Source organism: Sinohyriopsis cumingii, chromosome 3, assembly GCF_028554795.1.
Source record: "Sinohyriopsis cumingii isolate HCF-2022 chromosome 3, ASM2855479v2, whole genome shotgun sequence".
NCBI classification, from domain to species: domain Eukaryota; kingdom Metazoa; phylum Mollusca; class Bivalvia; order Unionida; family Unionidae; genus Sinohyriopsis; species Sinohyriopsis cumingii.
Window position 1 is genome coordinate 126628187 of NC_142963.1, and position 19362 is coordinate 126647548.

Genomic DNA, 19362 nt, shown 5'->3' on the forward strand with positions numbered 1-19362 from the left:
AAGATGACATTAAGGAATAATAAAAAAAGTATTTGCTCCCATAAGTAATTTCAGCATCTAGTAAGTGCCAGTCAAGTCCAACCAGAGGTATATGTTGAATTGCCTTTTGCCATGCATCAGCTTGCCTGTATGAGGAAGCTATTAGTAGGGTGAATATTTCCTAGACAAAGTTTAAATTGCTTTTTGCCATCTTCATTGGTTGGTTCTTTTTATAGGCACTTTAAACACATTATGGACTTTGTCTTCAGGAGGAAATGGGAGCTATGGGGCACACCAAGGCAGCCAACCTGGGCTGGGCTGGCCTGATATTGAATATGCAATTCTTGTATTAGGAGTCCAGTGCTGTAGCAACAGAGCTACCAGTTTCCTCTTATTGCTGTGTATCATTTTACGTTTCTGTCGAAGTCTTAAGATGAGTCAAGTAAATATTGTCTTCAGAAGCATTGTCTTCACTGTTGTGTGCAAGATACTATTATGTTTGACTGATGGGCTTTCTTTGGAATTGGAGATCATCTTTGGGAGTATATGTAATTTTTTTTCTTGAGACTTTGTTGGTTTTATAACATGTAAAGTGAATCATAGGGCGTTGAAAATTAACTCGTCCATTATTCTAGGTCCTAATAAGTTGATATGGGTGAACACCATTTTTCTACATAATTCTCTTGTTTTTAAAGACCATTTCTGATAAACATCTTGCCTGACTGTTGGCATCCCCCTCAATGTTTCCCTGCTTATTTTATCAATAATGTAACTAGTAAATTGCAGGCTTCATGGTCAACACTTCTTATTTTTATAAACAAACTCTCAAATATCAGCATAGTGTCTTTGACTGGGTGTTAGCTAATCAACCCATTTTGTATACAGTTCTTAGATTACAACTTGCATAAGAATTAACATAGACACAGTGCATTCATCAACTATAGGTACTGACCATTAATTGTGGGGGTGGGGAGTTGGAGAGTGAAATGATTTTCTTTGAGCTATTTAAATTATAATTTAATTTCTGAGAATATATGGATATAATATGGTGTTATGTTACTATAAATCAGAGTAAGATGTTTTTTCCATCTATAGACTGACAGAAATTTTAAAATAATGTCAGGCACCTTACCTGGAACAGCAGATTGCTGGTCTCTAAAATACATGTAATTGCGGTATACCATGGTGTGTATAGTGGTATGTTCAGAAATACAGCAGTATAGCATTTTTAGTTGTACCCTGCTCTGTTGTTTGGTTTACAAGTGAGTATATATGGTATTTTTCCATAGATCATTGGCACAGTGTAATTGGACTGTTTTTATTGTAATACTTCATGCTGATTGGTATCAAATTAAACTTTTGTTAAACATTAATTCAGAATCAAGCAGTTGCATGGACAGATGGAATTGTGAAGGATTTGGTTAGCGGTTAGGTTATATGGGGGATAGATGAGCAAATTTTTAAACCACACCTGATGATGTAAATAAATTGATTAAACCAGGATGTGGGCCATACATTGTACATACACTGTACCTGAGGCACATGTATGGACTCTTTGCACCCAATGGGACTTTAACCATGGACTTCAGATGGGGCAACCCCCCCTCCCCATCCCTTTAAACCTTGGATCTGGAGTGTTGGTGTAAATTAAACTTAATGTAATTGGTCTTGGTTAATGTTTATGATAGTGTTGGCTTACATCAGTGGTCTCTTTACTGTAGAAATTATTGGTCTGTTAAGTGAGAGTTGTCATAAGCCAGTGGTAAACCTACCTGCCTTTTTCACCTGATTAGCAAGGGACATTATGAATCATATGTGATGTAATTAATAGACCTGACTTCGAATGCCATCATCAGCAGGTCTGGAGTTCTTCTGTGGTAATTTGATTGTAATGCAAGCACAGGTTTATTAAAAGTTAAGTTGATCACAGTTAAGTTCTCCTGGTACAAAGCTTACAAGGTCCAATTTTGTACCCATATAATATTTCGTTTTAGGCACATGAACACATGTTGACCGTAATAACAGCATAAAAAAATTGCCTCATTTTACCATACTTTTCATATGATAAACTGAGGGTTTCTTTCCAATAAATGTTTGAAAAGTGGTACAATCAGTGGACACAACATCCAACTATTAAACTGTTGCTAAAATGTGCTTATTTCCAAAAATGGGCTTATCTGACAAATATATTACATGCAACTTATGCCATTGACTGCAGCATGTACATGTACTGTGTTTCATTGAATGCTGCATGCATTGTGTATCATTAACATGCACTGTATGTCATTGAATGCTGCATGCATTGTGTACCATTAACATGCATTTTATGTCATTGAATGCTGCATGCATTGTGTACCATTGACATGCATTGTATGTCATTGAATGCTGTATGCATTGTGTACCATTGACATGCATTGTATGTCATTGAATGCTGCATGCATTGTGTACCATTGACATGCACTGTATGTCATTGAATGCTGCATGCATTGTGTACCATTGACATGCATTGTATGTCATTGAATGCTGCATGCATTGTGTACCATTGACATGCATTGTATGTCATTGAATGCTGCATGCATTGTGTACCATTGACATGCATTGTATGCCATTGAATGCTGCATGCATTGTGTACCATTGACATGCATTGTATGCCATTGAATGCTGCATGCATTGTGTACCATTGACATTCACTGTATGTCATTGAATGCTGCATGCATTGTGTACCATTGACATGCATTGTATGTCATTGAATGCTGCATGCATTGTGTACCATTGACATGCTCTGTATGTCATTGAATGCTGCATGCATTGTGTACCATTAACATGAAGTGTATGTCATTGAATGCTGCATGAATTGTGTACCATTGACATGCATTGTATGTCATTGAATGCTGCATGCATCGTGTACTATTAACATGCATTGTACGTTATTGACTGCATCATTCACTGTATGCCATTTGAAAGCATCATGTACTGTTTGCCATTGAAAGCAGCATGCACTGTATGCCACTGAAAGCATCATGATGTTATAGATGGACAGGGACTGGGGAACAGCTTGGCGTTAACAAAACAATAACTAATGTTTAGCTATTATTATTATTAATTATTATTATTATTATTATTATTATTATTATATCTAATGGAGTTGGTATTATAGATGTAGGACACGCTTAATCAAAGCAACATAAGGATAAGTAAATGCCTGTAATTTAGGTTGTATTGTGTGATGGATGAATTTATTGTTGCTTTTGTCATTCCTAGCAGTGAACATGTCCTTTGATGATAGCTGGTTTATTAGTCATTAATATATACATGCATGTGTATATTACTTCATGAAAAGGACCAGCTGTTAATTGACATTTACAGTCTGTCTGTCAAATCTGATGTTGTCTAATGTGGAAATTACATACAAGTACCATGCAGAATGCATAAAGACCCAGAATAAGTTTGTACTGTAGTGATAAAATCACCTGAGCAGCTCATGTCTTAATTTTGAAATAATAATAATGATAATAATACATGTAATAAATAATAATAATTGAAACATTTGGTATTTTAAGGGGGGAATCTCATAAGTAATAATGATATTGAGGACTGTAAAACCTTCTTGTTAGGTCATTACCTGTGGGAATACAGGCCTATAATAATTAATGGTTGCTATTGATGCTGTTGGTGTGAAATCTCTTTTGTGCAAGCCAGTGTTGAAAGTTTTGTACAAGCTCCTGTAACTCTGAAAAGAAATGCTAGACATAGTGTTTCATGAAATCCTTGCTCAATGTAAAGTGTGGACAAATTTTCATATGTATAGGTTCAAACAGCTGCCAAATGCAGTAATACTCACCTTTGACTTAAACTTGAGACCCCGTGGCCATAATGCTAACTTTTATTAAAGAAAGAAACTTGTTATTGTCGTTGAAGACTGTTTTTGTTGTTGTACATTGTTCCATGGAAAGATTAAATGCATTGAGCCATGTATCACATGCTGTATTCAAAATAGCTTGGTTTGGTTTGGTATTTTACAGCACAGTATGTGGTCTAAGGTTGACATTGCCCGGGGTGGGAGTGGGAGACAAGCGCCCCAATCCTCCAAAATGCCCCATACGACCTGCGTCTCTTACTGCCTCTGTCAACTAAAATCCAGCTCCTGGCCTTCGCGAGTGGCTTAGATTTGAAGCCCGGCAGACCATGTTTTCTACTAACAGGAGAAGGGGTGAAGGCGGCCCACTGGCGCCTTAAAACCAGTTGCTTCGGGTAGATGGGACTCGTAAACCTTGGATGGTAGCTCATCTAGGAGAAGGAAAACTCCGATTCCAAACCTCTGCTGCCTTGTGGCTATACCCACTCATGGGAAAGGCTAAGGGAGTAAACCCCGACAGAAAATCTGGAGATGGAGTCCCTAAGGCGGTATGACATTGACTTCAACGTCATCTCGGCAACTCCTGCGACGCCGTTGGTGCCAAGCTGTATCGGCATTCATTGTTCCCTTGGGCACACCATCTGCATGGAGAGGGGGGATCTGCTGCATGGGCAACAGCTGATTCTCCATACCACCCTGCCCAGGCTTCATAGCTCCACTGGAGAGGACACTCCAGCGTCGTCGTACGGCGTCGGCACGACACGAGCAGTAGCAGTTTACTGGTTCTAAGCCAAAGCTCGATTGGCGTAGAGCTTGGCGCCAGGGGTTACTTCTGATGGTGGGAGAGATCATCAGGTCTCACTGGACAGCTACCGCCCGCCTCAAGCTGGGCAGCCCCCAGTCAGTAAGGTGCTGCCTGCCATGGCCTGCCTGCTTCACTGGGTGCGTGGAGCTTAGAGAACCATCTCGACAAGTGGGCCACAAAACTCTGCACCAGGAAAGACTAAAAGAAGAAATAAAAAGACTCCAACTCTTCGTTTTGCAACCTGGAACATCAGGACCATGTGTCCTGGATTGACCACTGACCTACAGCAGATCGACGATGCACGGAAGACTGCTGTCATTGACAGAGAACTCTCCCGACTGAACATCGACATTGCCTGCCTCCAGGAGACCCGACTGGCTGACAGCGGCACCATCAGGGAAGCCAATTACACATTCTTTTGGCAGGGGAAGCCCTTGGATGAACCTAGGCAGCATGGTGTAGGCTTTGCCGTCAAGAACACGCTAATCGCCTTCATTGAACCTCCATCATCAGGTACTGAGAGAATCCTTGCCCTCCGGCTGTCAACATCCTTAGGCCCGGTCAACATCTTCAGTGTGTATGCCCCAACCCTCTACTCCACCTACGAGGAGAAAGACAAGATTTATGAGGCTCTGGATCAGGCAATATCCAGTATCCCCAACAATGAAAGCCTTTACTTACTAGGAGACTTCAGTGCTAGAGTGGGAGCTGACCATGAAGCCTGGTCCACCTGTCTCGGCTTTTACGGAAGGGGCAAGATCAACGAGAATGGTCAGCGACTGCTGGAGATGTGCTGCTCCCACAGCCTATGTGTGACCAACACTTTCTTTAAATGCAAGGAGATCCACCAGGTGTCGTGGAGACACCCACGTTCACGCCACTGGCACCAGCTAGACCTCGTCATCACCAGGCGCGCAGAACTGGCCAGTGTCCTCCTTACCCGCAGCTACCACAGTGCCGATTGTGACACGGACCATTCCCTCGTGGCCAGCAAGGTGCGAATATTACCCAAGAAGCTGCACCATGCCAAGAAGAAGGGTCACCCACGTATCAACACCTGCTGTGCAAGCAACCCAGAGAAAACACAGCAGTTCATCAGCAAACTGAAGGAAGCCCTCACCAAAGTGACACCTGATGACACCATTGATTCCAAGTGGTCCCATATCCATGACTCTGTGTACAATTCAGCCATCACAGCTTACGGGAAGAGGGAGCGAAAGAATGTCGACTGGTATGAGGCAAACTGGGAGGAGATGGAGCCCGTGACTGAGGCAAAGAGGAAAGCCCTCCTGGCATACAAGGCTGCACCTAGCCCCAGAACACTACAAGCCCTCAGGATTGCAAGGAATAACGCCCAGAAGACCGCCCGCCGCTGTGCCAACACCTACTGGCTGAACCTTTGCAACAGTATACAGACAGCTGCTGACACCGGGGATACAAGAGGAATGTATGAGGGTATCAAAAAGGTGACAGGCCCCCCCAGCTACAAGACCACCCCCCTCAAGTCCAAGACGGGCGAAGTCATCACAGACCAGGGGAAACAACTGCAGCGATGGGTTGAGCACTATCTCGAGCTATATGCAACCCAAAACAATGTCACTGGAACTGCCCTGGACGCCATTCCAGACCTGCCTGTCATGGAGGAGCTAGACACACAGCCCACCCTGGAAGAGCTCGGAAAAGCCATCGATTGTCTTGCCTATGGCCTATGGGAAGGCTCCTGGAAGTGACGGCATTCTGCCTGAAGTCCTCAAGAGCGGAAAACCAGCACTGCTCCAGCCCCTACACACACTCCTCTGCCTTTGCTGGGAACAGGGATACATCCCACAGGACATGCGTGACGCCAACATCGTCACTTTGTACAAAAACAAAGGAGACCGTAGCGACTGCAACAACTATCGGGGCATCTCCCTCCTCAGCATCGTCGGAAAGGCCTTCGCCCGTGTTGCCTTGGCGCGTTTGCAGATCCTAGCCTCTCGCGTCTACCCAGAATCCCATTGTGGATTTCGAGCCGGCAGGTCAACTGTAGACATGATCTTCTCACTACGTCAGCTGCAGGAGAAGTGTTGCGAGCAGTGGATGCCCCTCTACATTGCCTTCATAGACCTGACAAAGGCGTTTGACATGGTTAGACGGAGTGGACTCTTCAGACTCCTGCAGAAGATTGGCTGCCCCCCACGTCTGCTTGCTGTCATTATGTCGTTCCACGAGAACATGCACAGCACAGTGTGCTTCAATGGCGCAACATCTGAAGCATTCCCAGTCATTAACGGAGTCAAACAAGGCTGTGTCCTTGCACCGACGCTCTTTGCCATCTTCTTCTCCATGCTTCTCCAGTACGCATTCAAGGACTGCAGCGAGGGGTGTACATCCATACCAGGGCTGACGGCAAGCTGTTCAACATTGCCCGTCTCCGTGCTAAGACTAAAGTCACAGAGGTACTCATCCGTGAATTGCTCTTTGCCGACGATGCAGCCTTGACATCACACACGGAAGATGGACTAAAGCAGCTGGTATGCTGCCTCTCCCATGCATGTAAGGAATTTGGACTGACCATCAGTTTGAAGAAAACGAATGTCATGGCACAGGACACAGACTCCCCTCCCTCTGTCTCCATCGATGGGTACAATTTGGAAGTTGTCGAGAACTTCACATACCTCGGGTCTAACATCTCCAGCTCACTCTCCATTGATTCTGAGGTGGGCAGCAGGATTGCCAAGGCAGCAGCAGTGATGGCCAGACTTAACCAGAGGGTCTGGAACAACCCCAACCTCACAGAGAAGACCAAACTGCGTGTCTACCAAGTGTGCGTGCTCAGCTCACTTATCTACAGCAGCAAAACATGGACCACCTATGCAAGACACGAGAGGAAACTCAACAGCTTCCACCTGAGATGTCTGCGGCGCATTCTGCACATCCAGTGGCAGGACAAAGTACCCAACACAGAGGTTCTAGAACGCGCCAACATGAACAGCATGTTCTCCATACTCAGCGAGAGGCGCCTTCGCTGGCTCAGCCATGTCAAGAGAATGGACCCAGGTCGCATTCCCAAGGACCTGTTATATGGGGAGTTAGCAGAGGGTGCACGACCAACTGGACGACCACATCTGTGCTACAAAGATGTTTGCAAGAAGGATATGAAGACAGCAAACATCAATGTCAACGACTGGGAGAGCTGTGCAAACAACCGTTCCAGCTGGCATCAAGCTGTCAGGCAGGGAGTTCAAAACGCAGAGGAAAAGAGAAGAATAAAGCAAGCTGAAAAGAGAGCTAAAAAGAAGGATAAGCAAAAGCGTACTTTGGAGCTATGCCATCGTCTCTCGTAGATGGACGGATGCCAAGCAAGCAACCAAGCAAGTGCCAAGTTGCCACTGGAGTGAAGTGCCTTGCTCAAGGAGCATTAAGGTAGCTGACCCATGCTGGTCATATAGTAGGATTCAAATCCATACCCATTTGGTTGGAAGTGGAATACACTAACCACTGAGCCACCATGACACCTTAATGGATGTTATGCCAAGGTACCTATGTACTGAAAAATTTATTTTATGCATTGCAGTTATCACTTGATAGCTGTCTACAAGCACTGGTTAGGTGGAAGGAGCAGGACCAAAAAGTTCTTATCCAAGTCATAAATAAGTTGACCTACTTCAGTATGTTCATGGAAATGATGAACATGGCTGAGATTGTTTAAAATTTTGTTTGATTTTGAATTGAGCATAATGGTCAGCATTTGAGATGGAGTGTAATTGTGAACTTTTGGAATGGACTGTAATGGTCAAGTTTTGAAATGGAGTGTAATAGTCGACTTTTGAAATGGAATGGAATTGTAAACTTTTGGAATGGACTGTAATGGTCAAGTTTTGAAATGGACTGTAATGGTCAACTTTTAGATAAAGATCTAGTTGTGTATTGATCTGCCATTGAAGTTCTTGTTATTATTGACCAGGGAAAATTAGGCTCCTGTGTGCACCGTAGTGGACTTTTAGTTTTTGTGATTTTAAATTAGCTGACTGTGTTTATATCATATTAAATATTCCCAGATGTAAGAAAATACCGAGTAACTTTTTGACATTTGTATCTTAAATTATTTTAGCATTGTGTAGCAGCATCTAATCTATGTGCTAAGGGGAATTAGTCACAAGAGAGGGTTTTTCTTTTCCACATTTAATTTAACCCTGATGATTTTTGTTCTGCATGCAGACTCTGCACTCTGTTTGACCCCAGCTTATAAACAGTCCTAGGGGACATGAGAGAAAGCATTCCCTGATGACATTTTCTAGAACTAAACTTACTGTCTGATGTGTTAACTGCAGACCCTTTATTTAACCCTTGTCGACATACCAAAATGCACAAAACTTAAATTCTATGACCAAGTTATAGTCATATATCCACTCTCCACATACACACTCCTTTGCAACCTTTAATGTGTAATTTAAAAAAAAACGTTTATTAAGTGGAAAATTACCAGTAAAATTTATCCTTATGAGCTAATTAATTCCAAATTAAACTGTAATTACCCAACTCGATTTTAGGCACTTTATATATATGCTAAGAGAACTTCAGATTTCACAACAATTGGTCATTAAAGTAAATGTTTGACTATGGAGAGAAACTTGATATCATTGATTTATAGTAGAAGTCTACAGACACACAATAACACTACTATAATGGCTTCTTTGTTTCAATTGCTTCAGCCAGCACTGTAACCTAACACCGTTGCCCCTGTGTGTGTGTGTGTGTCACTTGGATTTTTAACCTTGCTTTAAAAAAAATCTCAGTCATATCATAGCTTTAAAAAAAAATTCAGTCTTATCACATGGATGTCTGCAGTTTGGCAGTTTATAGTGATGTCTAGCACTGGGGCATCATGCTGCAGACATGTAGCATCATGTCCCACCCAGTCACATTATTCTGACACCAGGCCAACCACTAGTAACACTAACTTCTTAATGCTGTGTGCCTAGCAAGGCAGCTGCTAGTACCATTTTTATAGATCACTCTGGTGGCCTAAGTGGTTAGAGCATCTGCCTTCGATGCATGCGTTGTGGGCTCGAACCTCTGCCAAGTCAAACCAAAGACTTATAGAAATGGAACTAGCAGCTGCCTTGCTTGGCACTCAGCAGTAAGAGGTTAGTGTTTGGACTGATCAGCCTGGTGTCAGGATAATGTAACTGGGTGGCATATCATGCTAGTGTTAGGACGAGTCGACCTCAGGTGTCAGAATAATGTGACTGTGTGGGACATCATGCTACATGTCTGTGGTATGATGCATGATGCCCCAGTGCTAGACATTACTGTAAACTGCCACACTGCAAACATTGTAGCAATATGACTGGAAAATTGTTAAAGCTACGTTAAAAATCTAAATCACACACACACACATCATGCTACATGTCTGGGGCATGATGCCTCAGTGATAGACATCATTATAAACTGCCACACTGCAGCCATAATACCCATATGACTGAAACATTTTTAAAGCTACGTTAAAAATCCAAATCATACATTTACACACCATGGTATGACACTGCTGGAGTTTGAACCTGCACCTCCTGTATCCGAAGCAGATGCCCAAACCACTTAGGCCACGGAAGTGGACTCCATTTGCTCCTAAGTGGCAGCAGATAATACCATATTTAAAAGTCCACAGACACTAAATTTAACAGCAAATTAAGATGTACTCCTCTATCAGAGGCATACAATTATTAAATTTATCAAGAGAATTTAAAAAATTTATAAACAAATGTATCATCTCTTATAAACCATGATAAATAACATACCACCTTCAATAACTAAATTTAGTCCTATTAAATGCATGTAACCCACAGGATATTTTCATAGTCTTAAAACTAATATCTTCATTTTAATCACTTTAAAAAAAAAATTGAAGCCAAACCTGCTGCCATTATTACAAGTTAAGCAGCCATTTAGTTTTATTTCACATGATTGTTGACAATAATTTTGTTTTTGGTTGAGGGCATGACTGTTATTTATTATAGAATTCCTCTATGCATGCTGCAGTCCAGGACGTAAGATTCTATTATGATTATTTCTTTATGTGACAAAGGGACCAATTTAAAATAGGCAGTGCCAGCATTTGATAATGTAGTTAGGGGCTAAATAGTATGACTGGTGACCCATTGGGACTAATGACCAGTCTTCAGTTAGCAGCCCACCCAAAGCAAATTTATGTTCCCCATTGGGACTAATGTCCAGTTGTCAGTTAGCCCACCCAAAGCAAGTTTACATTCCCCATCGGGACTAATGACCAGTCTTCAGTTAGCAGCCCACCCAAAGCAAATTTATGTTCCCCATTGGGACTAATGTCCAGTCGTCAGTTAGCCCACCCAAAGCAAGTTTACATTCCCCATTGGGATTAATGACCAGTCTTCAGTTAGCAGCCCACCCAAAGCAAGTTTATGTTCCCCATTGGGACTAATGTCCAGTCGTCAGTTAGCCCACCCAAAGCAAGTTTACATTCCCCATCGGGACTAATGACCAGTCTTCAGTTAGCAGCCCACCCAAAGCAAGTTTATGTTCCACATAGGGACTAATGTGTCCAATCTTCAGTTAGCAGTCCACCCAAAGCATGCTTACGTTCCACATTGGGGCTAATGTCCAATTTTAAATTAGCAGCCCACCCAAAGCAAGTTTACATTCCAGATTGGGACTAATGTCCAATCTTAAGCCAGTAGCCCACCCAAAATAAGTTTGTGAACACCCTTATGGTTCATGAATTTATTATATTGTTGTGTAACGCAGGCCCAAGTACAAAGTGCATCACACATTTAGACTCGGGCAGAACAGCCTGTTTCTTTACTTATGATTTCAAATAAACATTTTTGATCTAGAAAGCTCCTGGATCTAAAAAGGTATGATGCACCATCCTGCTTGTCATAAAGAGACAAATGATAGTGGCAACATGTTTGCAATGTGATATACCCCAGGATGATGATTTTCTAATGTTCTAACTGAGAATGCCTTGGACTTTTTCACTGAGTGCGGTGTATATAAAAAATGCACCTTGTACATTTAGGATCTTACACTTTTTATATAAATGCATAAAAGAGAGAGTATTGTATTTTCCATCTGTCTGTCCTTTACAAATTTCATTTCTACACAATAACTTGAGTTGTCAGTCATCTTTTGTTAGCAGTCTTTGTGAACTGCTTGCATTTGGGGTAAGGAAGAACCCTATCAGTTTTGGGGTCACACAGCCAAGGTCATTGTGATTGAAAGATGAAAAATGGATTCTGCACAAAAACTTGAGTTGCATGTTATTTACAGTTACCAAACTTTGAGGATGATTTGTACTTAGGGTAAGGAAGGATCATACATGTATTGGTTTTGGAGTCAAAAGTTCAAAGGTTAATGTCATTGACCAAAAGAAAGAAACAAAATTCTTTGCATATGACTTTAGTTCTAGAATATTTACACTGCGTAAAGTTTGTGGAGGTCTTGCACTTGGGGTATGGATGAGGCTTATTGATTTTAAGGTCAAATGGTTAAAAATGAAGATAATTGTGGCATAAAAAAAATGGGTTTTGCAGAATAATACCTAATCTGAGTAAGTTCCATTATCCAAACCTGTACTGCTCCGGTGGCCTAGTGTCCGCCTCGATGTGGGAGGTCGTGGGTTCGATTGCAGGCCGAGTCATACCAAAAGCTTACAAAAATGGTACTAACAGCTGCCTCGCTTAGCGCTCAGCATTAAGAGGTTAGTGTTAGGACTGGTGGGCTTGGTGTCAGGATAATGTGATTGGGTGGGACATCATGCTACATGCCTGCGGCATGATGCCCCAGTGCTAGACATCACTATAAACTGTAGACATCATAGCAATATGACTGAAAAATTGTTAAGGCTATGTTAAAAATCCAAATCACAAACACACACACATGCACGCACGCACACACACAATCATAAATTAATGATTTCTGAGAATTAAGTTAATTTCAGTATCTCATACTTCGATCAGAAGCCCAGGTGACATTGAAACCCATTGGTGAATAATCATCAGAGTAAAACATACATTATTAGTACCTACATAGATGGCTGTTAAACATGGGACAGGAAGATAATGTGCCATTCATGGTACTCTTGTTGGTTCTGTTTTGTATGCCTATCTGAGGATACCTAAACTTACATGGCACTGTATAGCCAACATTGTGCTGATGTGTCATGAAACATATATTCAGGCAGAGCTAGGTTTATACTAAAACCAGTTAGGTATATCCAGTTTGAGCATCCCTGGGTTCTAGTCCAATATCTACAGCCTCCCACCATCTAATTAGGTGCCAGTAGGTTCCAGCAGATTAGTCATTGATATTAACATGTCCCTTGTGATATCTTGGCTTAAATTACAGATATGACACACCTGTAGAGGCACAAGGCAATGAGATTGTAAGGAAAACAAAATGGCATTTATGGTACACATTCTTCAATAAAATACACCTCTAAGATGAACATATCTGTGCTTACCTAACCAAATCATGGTATATGCTGTGCATTATGGGTATGATTTTCAAGTGTACACTAAGTGTCCTAGGTGGCTGAGTGGTCTATGGTGCTTGCCTTTGCAGACCACTGACATTTCACCTGTCCGCATGGGTTCAAGTCTTGGATTGGCCAGCATGGTATGTGAGAAAGCTTGCCACTAGCTTCCCATAGGTCTGTGCTTTTTCCAGGAGTTTTCCCATGTTCTTCCTCCTCCAAATGTACTGACCACCATGTATTAGCCTATTATGGGCGGAAAAGTGTCAAACTGCACAGACCCAGATCTGCCGTCACATGATGCATTGGCAGATCTGGGTCTGTGCAGTTTGTTAGGAGTAATAAGTAGAACAGCCAGCATAGACTATGATCTGCATGTGCATTATGCTATGGCAAATCAGGAACTTTGTGGTTCGACTTGACTTACAAGCAAGTATATATGCTGTGTTCTTATGATATACATAATACTTCTAAAAATGTGATTACTTGAAAATCCAAAGTGGAAGAAACAATGTAAATCCTGGTCTTCTGATAGATTTTCTAATGGCTGATTTGGATGAATGTTTTGACAGCGGGAAGGTAATTAACAGTGCACTGTATGTGTTTGTGTGCTTTACTTTGAATTTATATCAGTGATATCCATAACTGTCAGTTCCATCTGCATGACAACCCTTAATCCATCTTTGATACTATTTTTAAGTTTTACATTTAGGTCATAATAGCAGAGCATTTGTGTTCCATGAAAATGAGTGTGTGATTTGGATTTTTAATGTAACTTTTTAAAAAAATCAGTCATATTGCAGCAGGGCATTGTGTTCTATGAAAATGTGTGTGATTTGGATTTTTTATGTAACTTAAAAAAAAACATTAAGCCATATCGCTACATTGTCTGCAGTATGACAGTTTTTAGTGATGTCTAGCACTGGGGCATCATGCCGCAGACATGTAGCATGATGTCCCACCCAGTCACATTATCCTGACACCAGGCCGACCAGTCCTAACACTAACCTCTTAATGCTGAGCGCCTAGCGAGGCAGCTGTTGGTACCATTTTTATAAGCCTTTGGTATGACTCAGCCGGTGTTCAAACGAGCAACCTTTTACATCCGAAGTGGAAGCTCTAACCACTAGGTCACTGTAGTGGTGCCTCCATGAAAATGCTTTAAAAAAACTGTTATTTTTAGTTACTGACATGATTTCCTTTTTGTTTCAGAGCTGATTGGATCCACAAAGAGGCTGAACATAAATGTCCAAGATGAAGATGGGTTAGTATCATGGTTTCATATTGCTCACTTTATGATAAAGTAAACAACAAAGATCCTGATCTTCTGTAGCATAATGTGCCTGCAGATCAGGGTCTGTGTTGTTTGTTCTACTCATCACTTCTTACAAACTGCACAAACCCAGATCTGCTGGTTCATTATTCTGTGACTGTGCAGTTGTTAGTTGGACTCATCTTAAATGAGTACATATGGTAATGTGATGAATGTGCAGAAATTGGCAGAGTAAACAAATAACCATATTAAATATTTATTGCATTGTACTTCACCTCCCTGCACAGCAATGCACACAACTCACTACACTGCATTTCTGAGCCTCAGGATTAGTGTTCACAGCATGTGTGGTTTACAATTGGTCAGCTGATAATGTATCAATAGAAACACGGAAGACTTCATGCTGATGCAAACTTGCGAAACATATTTACAGTAGAAAGTGATTTTGTATGTTCTGTTGATTCATAGTATTTTGATGTTATGGAAACCTATACTATTTCATTGTTTACACAGTTTATTCTGCTGAATCACATTCTGTTTTGCTGAATAAACTCTGTAGTTGTCAACCTATTTTTGTTGATTTAAAGTACTAAGGAAATCATACCTTATGTTCCATTTCCATTCCATTGAATTAGACTATAGTTCACTGAAATATAACCCATATTGAGATATATGTTGATATTTTTCGAGAGTGGGCAAAGTTGGACCCCTACTGTGGCAGTATAAGTGGATGTCATTAGAGATTAAGCAAAGTTGGATCCCAATTGTGACAATATATGTTGATGCCTTTGGAGAGTAAGCAAAGTTGGACCCCTATTGTGGCAGTATCTGTTGATGTCTTGAGAGAGTAAACAAAGTTGGACTCCTGTTGTGGCAATATTTGTTGACGCCTTTGGAGAGTAAGCAAAGTTGGACCCCTATTGTGGCAGTATCTGTTGATGCCTTTGGAGAGTAAACAAAGTTGGACTCCTATTGTGGCAATATCTGTTGATGCCTTTGGAGAGTAAACAAAGTTGGACTCGTATTGTGGCAATATCTGTTGATGCCTTTGGAGAGTAAGCAAAGTTGGACTCCTATTGTGGCAATATCTGTTGATGTCTTGAGAGAGTAAGCAAAGTTGGACCCCTATTATGACTATCTGTTGGTGTCTTTGGAGAGTAAGAAGAGTTAGACTTCTATTGTGGCAGTATCTGTCAATGTCTTTAGTGAGTAAGAAAAGTTGTATCCCTATTGTTGCAGCATCTGTTGAGGTCTTTAGAGAATTCTAGCTAGGTTGGACCCCTGTTTTAACAATAGTAGTTGATATCATTATAGATTAAGCAAAGTTGGACTGCTTTTGTGGCAATATCTGTTGATGCCTTTAGACTATCAGCTAAGATGCCTTTAGACTATCAGCTAAGAAGATTCAGTCCAGTTGCCCTTAAAATGACCATGTACTTCAGAATTTGGAACAAAGTTTAAATGAGCTAATTAGAGCTTATAAGAAATTGTATCTACCTGCCACTGCATGGCAATTACAAATTAAAGTTACTGTAGGTACAACAAGTTTTCATTTTTCAAGGATGTCAGCCATTACTGTAGTAACAGCGCTTCCATGCCATCATCTGGCACATTCAGAGCTATTTGTATGACTTCACTTTATTATTATTTTTCTTCACTTTAAATCTGCACAATGACCAATGAATTTCTGCAGTAGACTGATATTTCAGAGGTTTGCTGTATCATACAGTTCATCTACAAAACCTAAATTATCACATTTATCAGTTGATAAGCTTGTGTTTGATGATAAGCCTACCACACACACACACAGACACACATACATGTGAGCGTGCATGTGTGCATGCACAAATGCATTTATGAACACACTTATGCACAAACACACACACACTTTTTATAAAATGATGGCAAATATTTATGATTCATCTCCATCTGCTAATAGGCCTACCAGTAAAATTTTGGACAAATTTAATATCGGGATGGCCCCCTGGTCTTTTTATGTGAGAAATACTTTACATTGCTTGTTTGAGCACCAGAAAAAAACAGTGGAAAAAGTTGTCTTTGGTATTGTATACATCATTTGATTGAGACCTACAATTTCCCAGGGACCCCAAGATTACTCTCTTAAATGTCTCCAAAAAATAGCATTCAAAGAATTCTAAAGAAAACTTTAAGACCATGTTTTTTATATATGAAAGTTGTTGATAAGAATATTTCAGAAATTAAGAATTATTTGAAAAAAGATCTGACTAAGAAAGTCCAACTTTCTTCATCTTAGGGGTCCACGAGAATGTGAAGAAAGCCTGATAAAATGGTCTTCTTTTACACAAAAATGTTTTGCAAATTAGCTTAAGAAGATTATTTGAAGAAGTTGGAATATTTGTTATCAAAAGCCCAGGAGTTGTGTTTATCACAATTTTGCAATTTGTAACACAACACAGCATATGATCTTAAAGCAAGAGGCACAGATTAGTTTACTGTGTCATTTCCATGATGAGTCAGATTGGTCAGCCTTGTATGCAAAGGAAAGTAGAGGGTTAGCTTACAGTTAGGACAAGGGTTTCTTAAATTAAAATTTTTCTAAAGTTATTTTAAGGTTTGGATGGGCTTAAATAAAGCAGAGAAATATATGTGTACTTTTAATTTGCACCAGTTGTAACTTTTCTAGGTTGTCATTTAACATATTTAGGTTTGCAATTTAATATAAAATCTATTGTAAAATACCTTCACACTAAAATGATTTTTAAAAAATGCTGAAATACTGGTAGTGGCAATAAAACAAATACTGTAGTTTACACCCTTAATTTACCAAAAATTTGAATGTGATATTTAAATTTTTTTAAGCTTGACTCTTTTTTTTTTCTTCTTTTGAATTTTAACAAACAAATAACTATGTATTGCTGAAATAACGTATCTTAGATGTGAATTTGATAAATTATTCCATATAATTTTGTATTTCCATAGCATGTCTGCCCTCCACCAGGCATCTCTTATGGGGAATACTGAAATCATGGAACTGCTGTTGGAACATGGGGCCTCAGTTAGCATCAAAGACAATAAAGGTAAGTAGTGTTTTCAGTCATAAATCAGAAGGGGCATGGTGCTGGTCAAGAGAGGTTAGGTTGTTGCCAAAAGAGATTGGGTACTCCATGTAATGTTTTTCGGAGTCCAAATCAAATGTCTGCTGTATATAACACAGTAAATTTATGAACAAAAAATTAATGCATGTATTATGCTGTAATGACGTCTTTGAATGAGAAAGCGATATAAAACATGGATTGAAAGTTTGGTTTAAAAACAAATCATTTAAATTATGAAGGAGAGAGAGAGAGAATGGGTGAAAGTATGCAATGAAAATTTACAAACATTAAAGGAAACAAAAAATTTGGGTGAGATTATATTTTACAGGAAATACTAGTGACAGTGACAAACGAGACATACATCACATTAAATATTATTGGATTTCCAGGCTCTTTTGAGTAATGAAATTCAGGTAATCAAATTGCTTGATGCACCATTATTGCCTATCCTTTGTAAGTATAGTGAAACATATGTATCACAGTGGCAGCTCATTGTTGTCGTCAAAAGTTTTACATCATTATATGTGGGTGGGTGTGGGTGAGAACATGCTGTACAAAAATATTATAGTAATTTTATATGCCTTTTATCAGGCTGGCATATTAAATGATGAAAGAAAGAAGCCTATCTAGTTCAGGGTAAAAAGGCAGAATGTCAAGGTCACTTGAGAGAAGAAAAATTGTTCTGCACAAAAATGTCAGTTGTTGAAGATGTACCATCACCAAAGATTGTCGATGACTTACATTTTGGATAAGAAACTTGCCTTTTGATTTTAGACTCGGAGGTAAAATATCAAGGTCACTGCTTGAAAGAAGAAAAATTGTGTTTTTGCATAACATATCTAGTTCAAGATCGTATACTTTTCAGCAAAGTTGCAGTTTAGGCATGGAAAAGTGCTGTTGGTTTTGGAACCAATAGGTCTAAGATCATGCACTTCCCGGCTGTAGATTTTCAATCATATTCCATGAAAAACGATGGAAAATGCTGGAAAATTCTTGCATGGAAAACGCTGGAGTATTTGGACTAATATTCCAGCCTCTGTCCAGGGTAGGCTGGAAAACCTTGAACAATTCTTGCATGGAAAACGCTGGACAATTCTTACATGGAATTCTTACATGGAAAACGCTGGAGTATTTGGACTATTATTCCAGGCTATGTCCAAGGTAGGCTGGAAAACCCTGGACAATTCTAGCATGGAAAACGCTGGAAAATTCTAGCATGGAAAATGCTGGCGTTTTTGGACTAATATTCCAGCCTATGTCCAGGGTAGGCTGGAAAACCCTGGACAATTCTAGCATGGAAAACGATGGAAAACCCAGGACAATTCTAGCATGGAAAATGCTGGAGCATTTGGACTAATATTCAAGTCTTTATCCAGGGTAGGCTGGAAAACCCTGGACAACACTAAAATTTAGCTGAAAATTGTTGAAATATTTTATGAAAACAAGATTTTTAACAGTGATGCAACTTTTATTTGATGATAATTTCAAGAAGAACATGATCCAAATTACCCCAACCAACTTCTTGTATGGGCTGAGGTGTTTAGTAACTTTTGAACAAGGAAACAAAAATTAAAAACTATACTTAGGACTGGTAGCTTAATAGGTTGTGCACTAGTATTCAGTAGATAACATGGCTTAAGTTGTCATAAATGTCGCTACACTTCAACTGGTGTGTCATAAAATCCAGATGACTGGCTCCTTACATCATCCGAGTTTTTAAAAATATGTTCTCTTACTCTAGTTATAGTTTGAATTTATTCTGAAGCAATCTTAACAACAAAATAACAGAAATTCACATTAATTTCTATCTCAATTTTAATTAAAAAAATTACAATATTTTTTTTACAAGTGTTGTTTCATAGTTCATTCACCACATTTCTT

At 40.0% G+C, this 19362-nt stretch overlaps 1 protein-coding gene across 2 annotated transcripts in view; it reads left to right on the plus strand.

Annotated features, from left to right (window-relative positions):
• The window catches only part of LOC149803803 (uncharacterized), a 363874-nt gene that overhangs the window by 30323 nt on the left and 314189 nt on the right, over positions 1-19362 (plus strand). For both annotated transcript variants that reach the window (XM_089953611.1, XM_089953612.1), the window contains exons 2-3: positions 14344-14395; positions 17366-17463. In XM_089953611.1, coding sequence (XP_089809737.1) covers positions 14344-14395; positions 17366-17463 — 150 coding nt within the window. The remainder of the gene's footprint in view (positions 1-14343; positions 14396-17365; positions 17464-19362) is intronic.